The sequence below is a fragment of the Stylophora pistillata genome, chromosome 5, assembly GCF_964205215.1.
Source record: "Stylophora pistillata chromosome 5, jaStyPist1.2, whole genome shotgun sequence".
Classification (NCBI taxonomy): Eukaryota; Metazoa; Cnidaria; class Anthozoa; order Scleractinia; family Pocilloporidae; genus Stylophora; species Stylophora pistillata.
Window position 1 is genome coordinate 37,206,313 of NC_142523.1, and position 16,558 is coordinate 37,222,870.

General features: G+C 37.9%; 2 protein-coding genes and 2 long non-coding RNA genes across 4 annotated transcripts; 3 read left to right on the forward strand and 1 right to left on the reverse strand.

The window, feature by feature from the left end:
• The first annotated feature begins 210 nt into the window (after positions 1 to 210).
• Positions 211 to 2,567, forward strand: LOC148731802 (uncharacterized). The gene is made up of 3 exons (XR_016002060.1): positions 211 to 278; positions 2,087 to 2,158; positions 2,403 to 2,567. It is a non-coding gene; the product is annotated as an uncharacterized LOC148731802 (long non-coding RNA).
• A 317-nt stretch (positions 2,568 to 2,884) lies between these two features.
• On the reverse strand, positions 2,885 to 5,345 carry LOC148731803 (uncharacterized). Its single transcript, XM_088762012.1, has one exon. It carries the CDS (start codon positions 5,167 to 5,169, stop codon positions 3,097 to 3,099), a length of 2,073 nt encoding a protein of 690 aa, XP_088618138.1. The 5' UTR covers positions 5,170 to 5,345; the 3' UTR covers positions 2,885 to 3,096.
• Positions 5,346 to 7,118: 1,773 nt separating this feature from the next.
• LOC148731804 (uncharacterized) lies at positions 7,119 to 9,224 on the forward strand. Its single transcript, XM_088761949.1, has 3 exons — positions 7,119 to 7,185; positions 7,596 to 7,781; positions 7,935 to 9,224. Exons 1-3 carry the CDS (start codon positions 7,119 to 7,121, stop codon positions 9,026 to 9,028), a joined length of 1,347 nt encoding a protein of 448 aa, XP_088618075.1. The 3' UTR covers positions 9,029 to 9,224.
• Positions 9,214 to 9,976, forward strand: LOC148731805 (uncharacterized). The gene is made up of 3 exons (XR_016001997.1): positions 9,214 to 9,258; positions 9,559 to 9,652; positions 9,874 to 9,976. It is a non-coding gene; the product is annotated as an uncharacterized LOC148731805 (long non-coding RNA).
• Positions 9,977 to 16,558: the final 6,582 nt, after the last annotated feature.

Here is a 16,558-nt window from a genome sequence, read left to right on the forward strand (position 1 = left end):
CGGTCCGATAAAATGTACAGTGTTTTGTTATCTTTCTTTTTTATTTCCCTGGTAGATTAAAATTCATCAAAAATATAGGATACATTTCAAATTTTCTTGAAGCTGTTTTTGACTGAAATATGTTTTCCTGTTTTACCTTTGCATTCAGAATCGTTTCTCAAACAATTGTTTATGACACAAAGGAAATCGGTCTGGTTCTGTTTTATTCTTAGTTATGGCTGACGATAAAGTTTCGCAATTGAAAGAAGAACTAGGTCTGGAGAGCGAGAGTTCCACAGGTAAAAGAAACTATATTTCAACTAATTATATATGGCATGCACATAGTGGGAAGACGGAAAAATTAATTTAATTTTTAACCAGAATAACGACGAATTTCTATGACAGCATTCCCACTAACAAATGAAAGAAAAGGACAGGTTTTATACCTTAATTGAGGAGATAGCCGCTTGTTTCACTCAGATGTTAGAGTCAGACGTGTGTGGTTTTTCATTGACCTTTGGAGCCAGTTTGTGCCAGGGGAGATTTTCGCTTCAAGGGTCGATTGCTACAGTGTCGACATCTTCGCAAATTTTTTTAAGGGAGACACACGACAATCAAAAGTTAAAAAAAAAAAACGGCCGTGTTAGATACTATCTGTATCGAGCTTACATACTTTAAAAGTGGCTATTAAAGTAAAACGCAGAAGGTATCTTAGCATTGTTTTTATTTGTAGAGTTTTTCTTTATTACGTGAGTAAACGGCGTACGATGTATATCACATAGAAAGCAAGTGGTGCAAATCTGCCCTGACACCTTGCTGAATTCCTTCGTTGTTTTTTGTCTACGGAAACTCTCGCTTTACCATTTGTTCTTTAATCTGCTTTACTCATCTTCATGAAAGTTTTAAACCGTAACTACAATTGCAGTTTCACTATCAACCGAGTTCCAAATTCATGTTAACGCCTGCTGGAGAGCTACACTTCGACATCATTTGCTCAAGAAAAAATGATGGAACGAAACAAATCTATCGATTGGAGTTCACCAGTAATAGGTTTGCAAAACTCACGTGCCCATTAAAAAGCTTTGACTCATAGGATGCAACGTGAGGAGTAACGTCACAATTTTCATTGTAAATTTCTTTTTCGAATCCTGAGAATATTTCTGGCTTCCCTGTAACCAACCTCTCACGGCAGTTCTTTTAATGTCTTGCCATTGCCGCATTGAAAAGCCTTGACTAATATATAGAATGGAACTTTGAAGAGTGACGTCACAATTTTAGTTTTTTAAAATTTCTTTTTTGAATCCTGAGAATATCTTTGGCTTCCTTGTAACCTTTCACGGCAGTTCTTTCAATGTCTTGTCATTTACTTTGTCTACTCCCCCATTCCGTTACACTTAAAGCCAAAGTAACTCCATGAGATCCGTATTGTCCTCTATAATTAAAGTGGCTCACCAAATTTCTAATCGATTTAAATTGTAGCTCCATGTAAAGAGCACGTGACAAAAGAAAACCAGATTTAGATATTTCCTGAGGAGTCCGTAATAATAATACTAAAAATAATGGTAAACTTATAAATAAACCATTATCGTTTGACACTCTCTCGAAGGGTGCGATTAAAAAGGCTAAATAAAAGATTTTTGAAAGGTAAAATATCAGCAAAGTATAAGGAAAAATAAATAAAACCGACGACAAAACTTATCACAATAATAATAACCAAATATTCCTTGCGGTATTTAATTCTGCAACATTTTAGATCTCCGGATCATATTTCATTTTCGAGCTAAGAGTGTTGAAGCAGTCGCATTCACAATTTCATTTACAGGAGAGTCACGCTAAAACTGGGTTATTTTTAGGTATGTTGGATAGCAGAGTCTTGGAAATCCAAGGAAAACTGAATTTGGATGATAAGCTTTCTTCAGGTAAAGGAAACAAAACAGCAAATAAATTGCTCTTCTTAAGTTTGTAACATTTTTAAGAGAGAAAGTTACCTAAATAAAGAATCGTATAAAAAAGAAGAGAAACAGCAAACAAACAAACCGTAGTCAACGAGTTTACTGAGTGTATTTACTTTACATCTGTTCTCAAAATGAACAATTACTTTCCATAGGATCTCTAGGCATGGATAAATGTCAAGCTGTATTCAAGAAGGAGTCTGTTGTCCCTGGTCACAAATCACCAGGTACAAGTAACCTATGTGAGCTGAATGTGTATGAACCCTATATCATAAAGAATAGTTCCCGATGGATTTCGTGACTTCATTCACCATAATGAATTTTATTCAACCATTTTCACGATAGAAACGAAAAAACAAATTAACAGTTTTAAAACTTGTCCAGCAGGCTTTTTCTCAGCAGATTGAAACATTTCTAGTCTTGTTACAATTCTTATGACCGATGACATTCTTTGATTTTGGGTTACCAAAGAGGAGCAAGTTGAAGACACCGAAGGAAACCAGGACTTACCTGACAACAACGGTTCATTTGGTGAGAAAAGCACTTACTAAATACTTATCAGACTTTTCTCGACTTGTGAAATAATAACAGAACAGAGTTGGCCCTAACTATGGACAGAAAGTATTTGTGCTGTTAAGCAACTCATCCTTCTAGAATTTGCATGATCCTGTAGGTCTAATTACACACTACACCACTCGCTGTAACTTTGCCACCCGTGGTAGGATACGATTTGGATGGGTGTAACAAGTTCAATGTCTGATATGCGTTCTTGATCATAGGCTGCCTATCTTTTTATTTTATTTGTTGTTACAAACTAGACCAGTCGTACTGAACTAAATTTATACTGCACTGAGCTAAACTTACGACCATAATAAATAATAACAAAGTAATATTAATTCAGATGCATTAAACTAGACTTAACCAAGAACACATTTCATTCAATTTAGATAAGGGACCGGTCATTATTTATCGCCTGGGGGGGGTCGGAGTATTTTTGTTGTCACATCGAAGCATTTACCTGATCCCCCCGTAGAGTATCTGGTTTTTTAGAGATCCCCCCTTATCGGTAGTGGAAAGTTTCATGATCCCCCCCCCCTTTTCTCCCAGCCACCGCCAAATAACTTTTTGAATATGCAAGTGATATTTTAATAGTGGTACTTACGTCTCATGGACCTTGAACCACAACGGTAAATATTTGCTCGTCAGATACGAACTGAATTGTCGAGGAAGTGCCAATCTCAGGCTGTTCATCCAAATCCACGAAAACATAGTCATCGTCGCTCTCTGCCTCTCCACTTTCGGATTCTTCATCCTCGAATTCCACGTCATCTTCATCACTCGACAGTTCTTCTGTTATCACAGTCTCTTTATTCTGTCGGTAATAGTGACATCGAATGGCCTTCACTTTGTCAAGTTTCCGACCCACAGTCGTCAAACCATGCTTGTTGAGATACAGGTCTAGTTCTCTTACCCGCAACTTTTGAACTTTGCCACCCTCGATGAGGTTATCCCATTGAAAGTCCTTGTACGTTCGTTCGGCCTCTTGCCTTCTTCGCTCCTGAGCTGCTCTTGTTCTGATGTCCTTTCGGATCTCAATATCCTTCAAATGATTAACATATGCAATGACGTGCTTCTCTTCCACATTATATTTTGAGCAGAAGCTCTTCATGGTATCCTGATCGTTTCTGATACTGTCAGAATGTTCCTCGTACAGATCTTTAATACATTTTCTTGGAAGGTAATCATCTGGTGTCCTGCCCGTCGATTCCGTCTGATAGATATCCATGAAATGTCCAGGATTGTTTGAATCTGGTACAGGTTGCGGAATTCTTTCCGTTTCTGGACCGACCCATCTATTGTTAGAACACCAGGAACAGAGATTGGAACTTTCTTCTCTTGACTCTTTACAGGCATCACGACAGAATTCCATAAAAAGTTCTCCACGAATATAGTGGTCTTCCATAAACGATTCGATCTTTCGGAAGTATGCTGCACCGGGCGCTTGCTCTTTGTTTCGTTCTGATGCACCCCGATAGTTGTCGAGGTAAACAGAATTGAAAAAGAATAATTCATCAGGGGACTCGCTTACTTTGCTCTTGATGTAATCTTTAAGGACAGGGGCATCATCAATTCTCTCGGCTACCTGACTACAGACATACCAGGCATTTTTCTCCATCCGTTTCTTTTCGTACTCTTCGTATGACTGGAGAGACAGTTGTTTGATTTCCTCTTCTGAAAGATCCTCAAATCTCCTATATTTTTCCCACTCTAGAGTTGCGCCATCCACAAGAGCATCAGAAATTGCCGAGTTTGTTCTTTCGGCTTCACCTTGCCCGCTGTCGCCCCTCGAACGATGACATCGCACTCTATAATCGGAATTGTGAACCCTTGCTAACTCGGCGTCTCGAAATCTAACTTCGTAGTTGGAAACTCCCACGCCCGGACCAGCATCTGTAAGGTCAGCCCATCGTGGCTTTACAGGTGGAAGGCAGAGATCTCCGAGAACTTCAAGACCATGTTTACATGAACTGGTTACCCTTAAAATCCTGTCCTTTCTCGCATCTTTTTCCATGGAATCGACTTCCTCTTTAAACAGATCATCAATGGCATCTAAAATGCGTTTCGTGACTGGTATTATCTGACTAGCAAACAGAGCCCTATTGTGCTCTGACATTTCTGTGTCTTCGCAAAACTGCAACAAATTGTCAATCCTTAATTTCAAATGTTCTGCTCTCTCTTTTTCGTAAGTGAAGAATTTACAGTTACTTTCTGTTTCTCCAGATAATTTGTCTAGGTCATCTGACTCTGTCATATCATAATAAAGAAAGAGGTCATCGTGTAGTCGCGCGCAGCATTTACGAAATCCCAGTGAGTACTGTGGACTGCCAGGTGTCGGTTCGTCAACCTCAAAAGCTGATGGATCCTCATGTCGCAAACGAACCGTTTCACTGGCCCATACAGTGCCTGACGATCCCACTATTGCTTTGGGCCGGACAAATACATAGTGGCGATCGTCCTCAGTTATCAGCTTCTCTTCAGTTTCATTCATTACACTTGACTTCGTGAAAACACGGTGAGAACCCGGGGTCACATATACCATTTTCTCAGGCCAGTCGTACTTTGGCAACTTCCTTGCTTTAGTGTGATCTGATAATGTTAAGATCCTAAGATTTCTGGCTTTGTCAAAACCTTCAGATGTACCTGGTCTATGGTAAGCCTTGTCATCGGTGCTTCTCATGAAACAAAACTTTCTCGCGCTGGAATTTCTGGCACCCCAGAATCGTCTTTTTATGTTTTTTACGTGTGCTCGTTGGTAGTGAGTGTTTTCGTTTGTGTTTTCTTCGCCTTTTGGTGGCTTTTTCCAACAAAATAGGCCTTTGCCACAATGGCGCTTCGCTTGGAGACTTCTTTTGTTTCTCGGTCTCGCCCTGTTGTATACTGTTGTAGCGGATTGAATTAATTTCTTGCCACGTTCAGCTAGTCGGTAGTTGGCAATTGAAAGAAGGTTTTTCTTCTTCACCCTCTGGCCGGTATAGAGGACCGTATCATGTCGTCTACCATGATAAGATGATTTATCCTCAATTGCCTTTGCAATGAAGTCTTCATCTTCCTCATCTAGCTTTGGCTTCGGACCTTGGTTTGACAACTTTCGCCTCTTCAGTCGATTACATTCGATAAGGCTTGAAGCTTGGCGCTTGAGCATTTGGCGTTTTCTCTGATAATTGCTTTCGGTGGGCTGGCTGTGAAGAAGCCCCTCCGTGTCTTCAACTTTTTCCTTGAGTTTTTGTACTTCGCTTTGGATTTCTTCTAACGTTTTGGATGACCAAATATTTGTTTTCTTTTGAAGAAGGTTTTCCTTCTCTTTTATCTCCTTCTCCAGCTTTTCCTTCTTGGAATTTAAGCGCAACCTAACGAGGTCGGCTGCTGCCTCATTAGCATTTTTTACCTCTTCAACAACGAATTTAACTCTCTCCGTCATAGACGGAAGATTGTCAGGATCGAAGCCTAGGGCTGTCATTTCTTCTCTAGAGAATATGGATCGCAATATAACTCTAAGACAAATTTTATCCCATTCTGAGTCCATGGTAGTAACGATACCTTGCACGGTTTCCTTATCGAGAACAAGAGCACTATGTCCACTTTTAGTACTACAAGCACTAAAAATATCCAAAAGGAATGACTCTAAATCGACTTCGTCAGGACGGAGCGCGACATACTCAAAACCCTCGGTTATACGAATGATATTGATCCTGAGACCATGTTTTTCATGAAGTAAAGCTTCGCGAAAGGCAACTCTCTGATATTTTGACGGTGCCCCAGAGTGATGAGGTTGAAACGCAAGAAAGTACTCTAATGCTTCTTGAAAGGGGATTGAAGACCTAATTCTTGTCTTAGCATTGGCATCTTGCACCGGAAGAAATAGTTGATCGAAGACATAGAGCAGACCTTGAAACTTGTGCTTCTTTTCCTCTGAAATTGCTCTCGATAATTCTTCTTCTATAACACCCCTATTTTGCTCTAGGGTGCAGCTTTGTTGCGATGTTACAATCTCCATTCTCTTTTTTCCCTGAAGTAGTTTATAAAAGGTGACTTCGTCTTAGATCGAGAAACTCACGGTTTTACTAGATCTATGGGCTTGAGGAATGTATCTTAACGATTGGATTTTGGTAGCTGTTTTCTCTACAAGTTCCGTTTCTTTATAACGCCGCGTTAATTTTCTTCATCAGTTTGAAATTAAAAAACACACCTTTCGCATTTATTTATTTTATTAGAAAGTATTTTGCCTTCACTTTGCGATAATTTAAATCGCGTCAATTTTCTAGTAAGTCTGCTGGTTTATAGTCTGCATTTGACGCACGCACGAGGGAGCCCCTACAGTTTTTTTTCTTCCGCACGCTTCGCTTGCGTCACGTTCTACATTTCCGTTTTAATTTAATTGTATTAATGGTAAGCATAGTTAAATATTTAACACTGTTATTTACCACTGATCTGCAAATTATAGGGTTGTCTTTCAGATGCCGGGAATAACCCTATCTAAACTATAGTGACCACAAATACCAGTATTTGCAGTCTTTAAATACAAAGAATTAATGTCCGCGTCGTTTCGACGTTTCAATGTTAATGATTACTTATAGTATTGCATGCATATTTTATTGTTTTACTTCTCACCAGTTTGAGCGTAAAATAATGGACCAGTATCACGAAGAAATTGCCGCGTTTTCCTTCATGATGATTTTAGTAACATCGAAACGCCGTCAGACAACATTTGCTAGCTTTTATATTTTTATAAAGACTGCAAATCCATCATTTATTTACCTGGTCCTTGTCGATATCTGATAAAAGCCGCTCAGTTCTCGCTGATCACCATTATCGTCCAGATTGCTAAGCTTTTCTGTCATATCTTCCATTCTTGCTCAATTACAATGTCTGAAGTCCAACTGTCGGAAATCTTCTCAGCGCGCTTTTAAAATAATGCTTTGTTGTTGTGACCTACTATTAACTAACATCGTTGTGACTTATTAACTTTAACTTTATTTTTTACATATTAACATATAAAACCTATATTTAGCCGAAACGTGGGCACAGAACTCGTTCAATTGCGCTGATTTGCTTTCATTATAAGCCTTTTCAATGGATAAAGAAATTGACTATCTTTTAACAAAGCTGACTTGAGCAATTACACAGACAATTTTAAACAAATTGGTGTTGCAAAAGTTGGGGAATTCCTGGACGTCGATGACGAAACTCTTGAGCGAGACATTGGACTAACGAAGATACAAACTCGCCGTCTGAGGCGTTTCTTCGCTCAGATACAAGGCGAATCAAAGCAAAGAGGAACAAGCAGTGAAGGTATTGAGTTATCGTTTCTTAGATGATTATTTTGAAGGCCTCTATAAAATAATTGGCTTGTGCTTCAAACCAGCCATGAACAAAAAACGTAAGGCAACATGGTGCATAATTTGTAACGCAATCCTTAACAAACATTTATTATGTGATCGGTAGGTGTTACGTCCGCCAGTGCTCCCAAGAAGCGCAAGCAGGCGATTTTGTCATTTGGACGCTCCGGGCAACTACAACTCCTGAGGAACGACTCAGCACCAGAAAAGAAGCCGTGGGAAAAATATCTTCTTCCCAACCCACACACAGAAAGGCTGAAATTCTACAATAATGTTGTACCGCAGATTTATGAATCTTCATTCGTGAGTAAACAAGCCGGTTTCAAACAGTATCTCCTCGAGCAACAGCAAATGCGTTGGCAGTTAAACACAAAGATAAAAGCCCTTTCCGATAAAGAAAACAACTTGCTTAGAAACGAGAATTGGGGAGTGTGCCAAAACATCACGAAGTTCATGTCAGGCGTGGATGGATGTAAGGGCAGTGGTGATGTCGCGAAGTGTGAGTCCTCCTTGACCACTGTCAATGAGGCCTTCAATTCAGCATCCGATTTGCTCTCATTTATGAACAACAGACGAAAGAACCTTTATACAGAAGAGCGTACCTTAAGGTCGTTTGCAAGTGATGAGCTCAAATATTTCCAGGAAGCTCAAGAGCGAGTGAAGGCCATACACCAAGAGCTGCAGAAAGCCTCCAATGCGCTCACGACCACCCTCATGAGCTTGAAGAGAAAGTTCCCATCTCCCATGGGGAACAACGGCCAATCCCGAAGAAAAAAAGAAAACAAGAGAAAAGTGAAAAAAATCAAGGAGAAAAGGTTGCATCAGCGAGCAGCACTTCTCCTAGAAAAACTTACCTCAAAAGAGGTAGCTAAAGAGGTTTTCGATTCACTCGAAAAGAATACTTACAAATGTGTCTCAAGTATTAATGCAGGATTCACTGCGAGATTTGTCAAGCGTCTCCACCTGGATCCTCTGCTATGGCTTTTGGAAAGAGGCGTGTTTGAAACAGAGCTGGCACGCAATTTGAAAGTGGTAGTGGCCAGAATGAACGAAGAGAATAGCAGTAATGGTGCTGAAAAAGGGTCAAGTTCGGGCGAGGATTCAGATGAATCTGACGAGGAGACTGTGCAAGAGCCAGTGGAGAGGGCTGCCGAAGATTCTGACACGGAAGCGGAACAAGATACAGCCTCACCAAAATAAACACTTTTTTAGTTGTTTTTTTCATTCGGCCGCGTATTAAAATAATGAAAGTTTATGATTTTAGATTACGATTCTCTATAAAACAAACTGAAACGTTATGAAACAATTTTGAGCAATTGTAAGTATTCCATTCTCAAAATCTTGATTACCTTTCTAATTTAGATCGTGCCTGAATAAAAACGTGTATGTTAGACTACGATAGTGATTCTTTTTTACAAAATGGAGGGTCTGTAAAAGGGTTTGGGTTTTGTGTCTGGGCTAGAATAGAGTTTATATAATACAAAATACAACTGAACGTGGTCTTGAATATACGGTTGGGGGAGTCCCAGCGGCAAATCCTACCAAAGTATTTACAAATGCAATCACCCGGGGTCCTGGCGCGACCTAAAATTCCTTTTTTTTTGGTCTGATCCCCCCCATTATGCTTGTCAATTACGGCTGATCCCCCCTAAAGGTCTTCAAAAAACCATGTGATCCCCCCCTAAATACTCCGACCCCCCCCAGGCGATAAATAATGACCGGTCCCTAAGATACATCTTTTCCACGAAATTTCAGGGGCAGATATAAGTGAAGCTACCTCAAGTGCTAAAGGAGTGGATTTGAAAGCTTCTTCGTCAATTGCAGGTAAGTAGGCCTGACTTGGATTACAATAAAACATCTTCGTGTAGGAAAGTATCTTTTAAGGATTTCATACAATTATGTCATGTGACATGACCCAGACATTTATGGGAAGTGTAAACAGAATCTAATGATGATGAAAACATAAGTAGTAACAGAAATATGATGATGTTGCAGCATCAAAAACGACGAGAACGATCATTCATACCCTTTTCTTTTAATTTTAGACCCGGAGAAAACTCAAGTTTCACCGGCATCTGGAAAACTGGCCATGGAGGATTTGGAGATCGGAAGTTCCACAGGTACAGAGTTAAACTGTTAACAGTGTAGAAGTATTAAAATAAAAAATCTGGTTTGTAAATTAAATCTTAGTTTACAATGAATTAACAGGCAGCCACATATGATACAGTAATGAAATGCTTGAGAACAATAAAAAGCAACAATACTGAGATAGCAGGGGTGAAAAAAAGTGCAGTTATTTTTCTTGATGTATGCAGAGTAGGGGGTTACTTTCTAGAAATTCATTATCCTTCATCGTTTAAAGGAACTTTCCTAAGAACAGCGCAATATGTTTGATTCTTAATTTATTTTAGATACTTTGAAAGGGAAAGACTTAGCAGATCAAGAAAAGGTGGATTTGGATGATGAGCTTTCATCAGGTGAAAGAAATAAAACAGGAAATGAATTGCACTTCTGAAGTTTGTGACTACAAAAGGACCTAAAGAAAATAAATTAAACGCAAAGACCTAGTACTGATTTATTACGGTTCAAAGTCTTCTTTGCTCAAAGTAAAATATTCTTCTTTACCATTTCAAGGTCAATTTGGATTAAAGGAGTCAGATGACGGTGACGGCAAATCAACAGGTAAAAGTAATAAGTGCAAACTCACAAAATGTGTGAGCCTAAGCCTAAATTAAATACTGGGAAAGCAAGTGAGCTTCGAAAGATTTGACACGGACTGAATGACTTTAATTTTGTGGGTCAATATTTAAGATAGAAATAAATAAGGAACTATTTTACAACCTTAATCTGCACAATAACCATGCGATGTAGTTTTTTCACTTTTCCAACTAATTTCGGTCTTAGATATTTTTACATCAAGGGGAAAACCCTTCAACATATTATGATATGAAGAAAAAAAAAAGTCGTGAGTTTCTCATGAGTTAGATTGTTATTATTATTTATGTGTATTGGTATTTTAGTTGGTCACCAGGCCTCCCCTGTAGCAACTGAAGAAAGCCTGGACTTTTCTGACAATAGTTCACCAGGTAAGAAAAAGAAATAAAGTTTCTTGAGATTTTTTATATTATCAATAATAAGACAACTGGAAGCGGAAGTTTGTCAACTATCATGAGTAAAGCGAATATTCTTGGTATCTCGACAATCAAAGAGACCACTCATCAGTCGCGTTATCACATATTTTGGCCATGCATTGCCCTTTGATCAGTTGATAAATCAAAAAAGATTGAAAATCATTTCTTTGTAAATTAATTGACAGAAAAAAGTGAAGCTGCTTCTGTTGAGAAAAAACTGAACATGAAGGATGCTCCTTTATCAGGTAAGCGAGGAAGTGAGGTGCAATCAAAGTCTTTAAAATGTCGAGCGTGGTGGAGTTTAATTGGCCGGATTTATTTCCATACTCTTTTCTCTCTAGCTCTGTTGTGGGAACAGTAAACAGAATCTATTGATAATTAAAACATAAATAGTAACAAGAGCATGACATTGTTGATGACGATGAAAACGGTGATGACGACCATTCAAACCTCTTTTTTCTTTATTTTAGAGCCGGATAAAACTCAAATTTCATCAACTCCTGGAAAAATTGAGGATTTAGAGAGTGGCAGCTCCACAGGTACAGAGTTAAACTTCAAACATTATAGAAGTATATTGCAATCATCAATCTGATTTATTAATGAAATTTTGGTTTAAAATGAATTAACAGACAGCCGCACAGAATAAAATACTGAAACGCTTGAGAACAATAAAAAGCAACAATACTGAGATAACAGGGACGAAAAAAGGTGCAATTATTTTTCTTGGTGTATGCGGAGTAGGCGGTTACTTTCTAGAAATTCGTTATCCTTCATTGTTGAAAGGAACTTTCTAAAGAACAGCCCAATATGTCTGATTCCTTATTGATTTCTAGACACCTTGGAAGGGAAGGATTCAGCAAATCAAGAGAAGGCGGATTTGGACGACGGGCTTTCATCAGGTGAGAGAAATGAAACAGCAAATGAATTTCACTTCTGAAGTTTGTGACTACAAAAAGACCTTTGAAAATACACGCAAATAAAAATAAACGCAAAAAACTGATTAATTAAGGCTCTAAGTTTTCTTTGCATACGGTGAAATATTCTTCATTACCATTTCAAGGTCAATTTGAATTCAAGGAGTCAGATGACGGTGACGGCAAATCAACAGGTAGGAGTAAATAGTGCAAACTTATAATATGCGTGAGCCTAGGCGTCAATTAAACACTGGTAAACAAGTTACAAGGCAAGTGAGCTTTCAAAGATTGAAAATCGATTGAATAACTTTCTGTTAGTCAATATTTAAGATAGAGATAGGGAAGAAAATATTTTACAACCTTAAACATGTGTTTTAATTTTTTCACTTTTCAAACTGATTTCGGTCTTAGATATTTTTACGTCTGGGGAAAAACCTTGAATATATTAGGAGATGAAGAAAACAGAAGTCGTGAGTTTCTCTCGAGTAGGAGTGTTATTATTATATATGCATTATTAACCAAGCGTGAGGTCAAGATGGCTGGATCGTGACCAAGTTCTGTTTTTGCATTTTTATGGACCGTGACGAATTCGAGGTCCATAAAAATGCGAAAAAAAGAAAACAAAAAAACACCATGCTATTATTAAGCGATCTTGACCGAACAAGCTCGGTTGATAAAGGATTTATGCTATTGCAAAAAAATTTCGCCCAAATAAGAATTAAGAGTGACCTGTTTACTTTGAGAGTCGGGAAAGAAAGCCAACTGTGTTTGTATTTAACAAACTTACGAGAGTCGTTTCTGTTTTCTTTGTTTGGATTTTCTTAAGCAGCTTTTTGCGTTTCCATAGTTCTAATTCAATTTTTCTTCATGCGCGGGATCGATGCCGAAAATCCTGGGCGGGCAAGCTGGGCCCATCTTGGACCGCTCGGGTAGCCACGGGATCCGCTTCATCTTGCTCAAGGGTGCTGCGTGCAATGTACTAATTAATATTTAATGTTTATTGGTATTTTAGAAAAAGAAACATAACGCTTCTTTACATTTTTTGTAGAATTATCAATGATAAGACAACTAGACCTGGAAGTTTGTCAACTATAATAAGAAAAGCAAATATTCTTGGTTTCTCGACAATCTAAGTCACCACTTATCAATCACGCTATTACAAGTTCAGTCCATGAACTGCCTCTTTGACGAGTTGATAACTCAGAAAAGAGTGAAAATTATTTCGTTGTTTTTTTTTATTATAGAGAAAAGTGAAGCTACTTCTGTTGAGAAAAAACTGAACATGAAGGATGCTCCCTTAGCAGGTAAGCGAGGAAGTGAGGTGAAATCAGAGCCTTTAAAGTATTGAGCCTAGTGGAGTTTAGTCGACCGGATTTATTTTTATTCTCTTTTTTCACTTGGAGAGCAATTAAAAGCAACATTACGAAAACCTTAGGCAAAAAAAAAATCCCTAATTATTCTTGATATGGCATATTAGGTGCAAAGTTTTATGCAAATTCGGGTAGTTATCTTTTAGCAATTTATTATCCTTCATCAATTTCGGGTAATTTCCAAAGCACAACCCAATTCTATCTTTTAGGTACGTTGCAGGATAAAGTTACAGCAATCCAAGAAAAACTGGATTTAGATGATGGACCTTCCTCTGGCGAGAGAAAAAAAAACGCAAAAAAGATGATTGTATTCTAAATTTATAGCCACTGAGTACAACGAGCGCTATAAAAACAAACCAACACTGACAAACTGAACACTGTCAGTGTTCCTTGCTCAAAGTGAATTTATGTTATTTGCTGTTTTAAGATCATTTTGCCTCCAAGAAGGAATCAAATGATGATGGAAGCGAACCAAAAGGTACAAAAAGTCATTGAAAAGAAATCATTGATAAAGTAATCATTGTAAGCTTAAATCTGCACGACATAATACACAAAGAAGTGACGCTCGGCGAAGTTTCTGTTCTAAACCAAAGCAAAATAACTTAAAATGGAAAGAACTCAATGTTTCCCAACTACGAGCGAAGCTTTTCAGGTCCTGTTATATTAGAAAATTTTGTGTTTTTTCTCACCCTTTCTATCGTGAGTAATAATTTCAGCGACTCTAGGCCTTAATAACTTGAAACAAAAGGAGCACATAGCTTACCCCTTCCAAAATTTGTACAAATGGACCTAAAAGAACAGAAAGGGTTACTTGGAACAAATGTTACGTGACAAATTTGGACTTTCCACGGATTGAAAAACGGATGTAGGAAGTCATGATCATAACGGATTTAGTGAGTATCAGTGGGTCAGTCTTTCTTCACAGCCCAAACATTGCATCTTCACCAAAGAATTCAATACTTTCAGTTCTTTGTTCTAATTGATTTCGTTTCCTTGATTATTTCTAGATTATTCTACATCCAAGAAGGAATCATATGATGATGGAGGCAAACTAAAAGGTACAAGCTAGAGATAATTCTAAAACTACTAATGCGTGTAAGCCTAAATCTACGCGAATTTGTTTAAAAAGCTCCATATTTAAAATCAACTTAGATAAGGTGCATCTTTTCATCGAAATTTCAGGAACAGCTAAAAGTGAAGGTACCGTAAGTGATAAAGGAGTGGATTTTACAGCTTCTTCGTCAGTTACAGGTAAGTAGGACCGACTTGGATCATTAATAATACAACATATTCATAGTAGGAAAGTATTTCTTAAGGACTTCGTAGAATTAATTGTTACATGACCCAAACGATTAGGGGAACGGTAAACAGAATCTATTGATAATGAAAACATGAATAATCACAAAAATATGATAATGTTGATGACGATCATTCAAGCCCATTTTTTTTAGAGTCGGAGAAAACTCAAGTTTCATCGGTATCTGGAAAAAAAGAAGACTTAGAGATCGGCAGCCCCACAGGTACATAGATAAGCTGTAAATAGTAAAGAGGTATATTGTAATCATTAATCTGGTTTATTATTTGAACTTTGGTTTGAAATGAATTAACAGGCAGCTGCATCTAATACAGGGATCTAATGCTTGAGAACTTTGCAGAGTAGGCAGATTTCTGTCTTGAAATTTATTATCATCGTTCAAAGGAGATTTCCAAAGCACAACTCAATGTGTTTGATTTTTTATTCATTTTAGATACTTTGAAAGGGAAGGACTCAGCAAACCAAGAGAAGGTGGATTTAAATGAGGAGCTTTTATCAGGTTAGAACAATAAAACAGCAAATAAATCGCTCTTCTCTAAGACATTTGGAAATTAATCAAACACACACAACTGAATCGCTACGGCTCAAAGTTTTGTTTGCTTAAAGTGTAGTATTCTTCTTTGCCATTTCAAGGTCAATTTGGATTCATGAAGGAGTCAGATGTGGATGATGACAAATCAACAGGTACAAGTAATTAGTGCAAACTCAGAATGTGTGTAAGCTTAGGCGTCAATTAAACAATGAGAAACACACTGCAAAGCGAGTGAACTTTTCGAAGATTTAAGACGGAGTGAATAACTTTCTGTGGGTCAATATTTAGGATAGAAATAAACATAAGAAGAAATTAATTTGACAGCCTAAATCTGCACAATAACCATGAGTGTTAATTCTTTCACTTCCCTAACTGATTACGGTATTAGGTACTTTTCCCCTTGACGTAGGTCTGCATAATAGCCATTGGTTTTAATTTTTTTACTTTCCAAACTGATTTCGGTATTAGATATTTTCACTTCAAGAGGAAAAACCTTGAATATATCAGGTGATGAAGAAAGTCACGAGTTTCTCATGAGTAAGAGTGTTATTATTATTTATATGTATGGGTATTTTAGTTGGTCACCAGGCCTCCCCTGTAGCAGCTGAAGGAAGCCTGGACTTTGCTGACAACAGTTCACCAGGTGAGAAAAAAATGTAAAGCTTCTTCAGATTTTTTATAGAATTATCAAGGGCCCCATTTAAGACAACTGGACATGGAAGTTTGTCAACTATGATGAGCAACTGAAATATTTTTGGTATCTGAGAGAGCACTTATGAATCGCACTATCACAAGTTTAGTCCATGAATTGCCTCTTTGACCAGTTGATAACTCAGAAAAGAATGAAAGTCATTTCGTTGTAATTTTATTGACTGACAACAGTAAAGCTACTTCTATTGAGAATAAACTGGATATGAAGTATATTCCGTCAGAAGGTAAGCGAGGAAGTGAGGCGAAATCAAAGTCTTTAAAAGATTGAGCCTGGTGGAGTTAAATGGGCCAGATTTATTTCCATACTCTTTTATCTCGAAGACAGTAATTAACATCAACAATAGGAGAACCTAAGGCAAAAAACAACCCCAATTATTCTTGATCTGGCACATTAGACGCAATGTTTTATGCGAAGTCCGGTGGTTGTCTTTTAGCAATTTATTATCTTTCATCAATTTCAATTCATTTCCAAAGCACAAACCAATTCTATCTTTTTAGGTGCGTTGAAGGATAAAGTTACAGCAATCCAAGAAAAACTGGATCTGGATGATGGACTCTCATCAGGTTGGGGCAAAAAACGCCCAAGAAGATGATTGTATTCTAAGTTTGTAACCACTGAGTATAACGAGCGCTATGGAAACGAACACACTGACAAACTCAACAGTGACAAACTGCACACTGACAGTGTTCTTTGCTCAAAGTGAATTTGTGTTATTTGCTATTTTAGATCATTTTGCATCCAAGAAGGAATCAGATG

Bases quoted from the DNA above. Each gene is read 5' to 3' on its own strand.
- LOC148731804 (XM_088761949.1), top strand. From the start codon at position 7,119: ATGGACCAGTATCACGAAGAAATTGCCGCGTTTTCCTTCATGATGATT. The intron at 7,186-7,595 runs GTCAGACAACAT...CTTTTAACAAAG, and splicing joins TTTAGTAACATCGAAACGCC to CTGACTTGAGCAATTACACA. The intron at 7,782-7,934 runs GTATTGAGTTAT...TGTGATCGGTAG, and splicing joins AAGAGGAACAAGCAGTGAAG to GTGTTACGTCCGCCAGTGCT.
- LOC148731803 (XM_088762012.1), bottom strand. From the start codon at position 5,169: ATGAGAAGCACCGATGACAAGGCTTACCATAGACCAGGTACATCTGAA.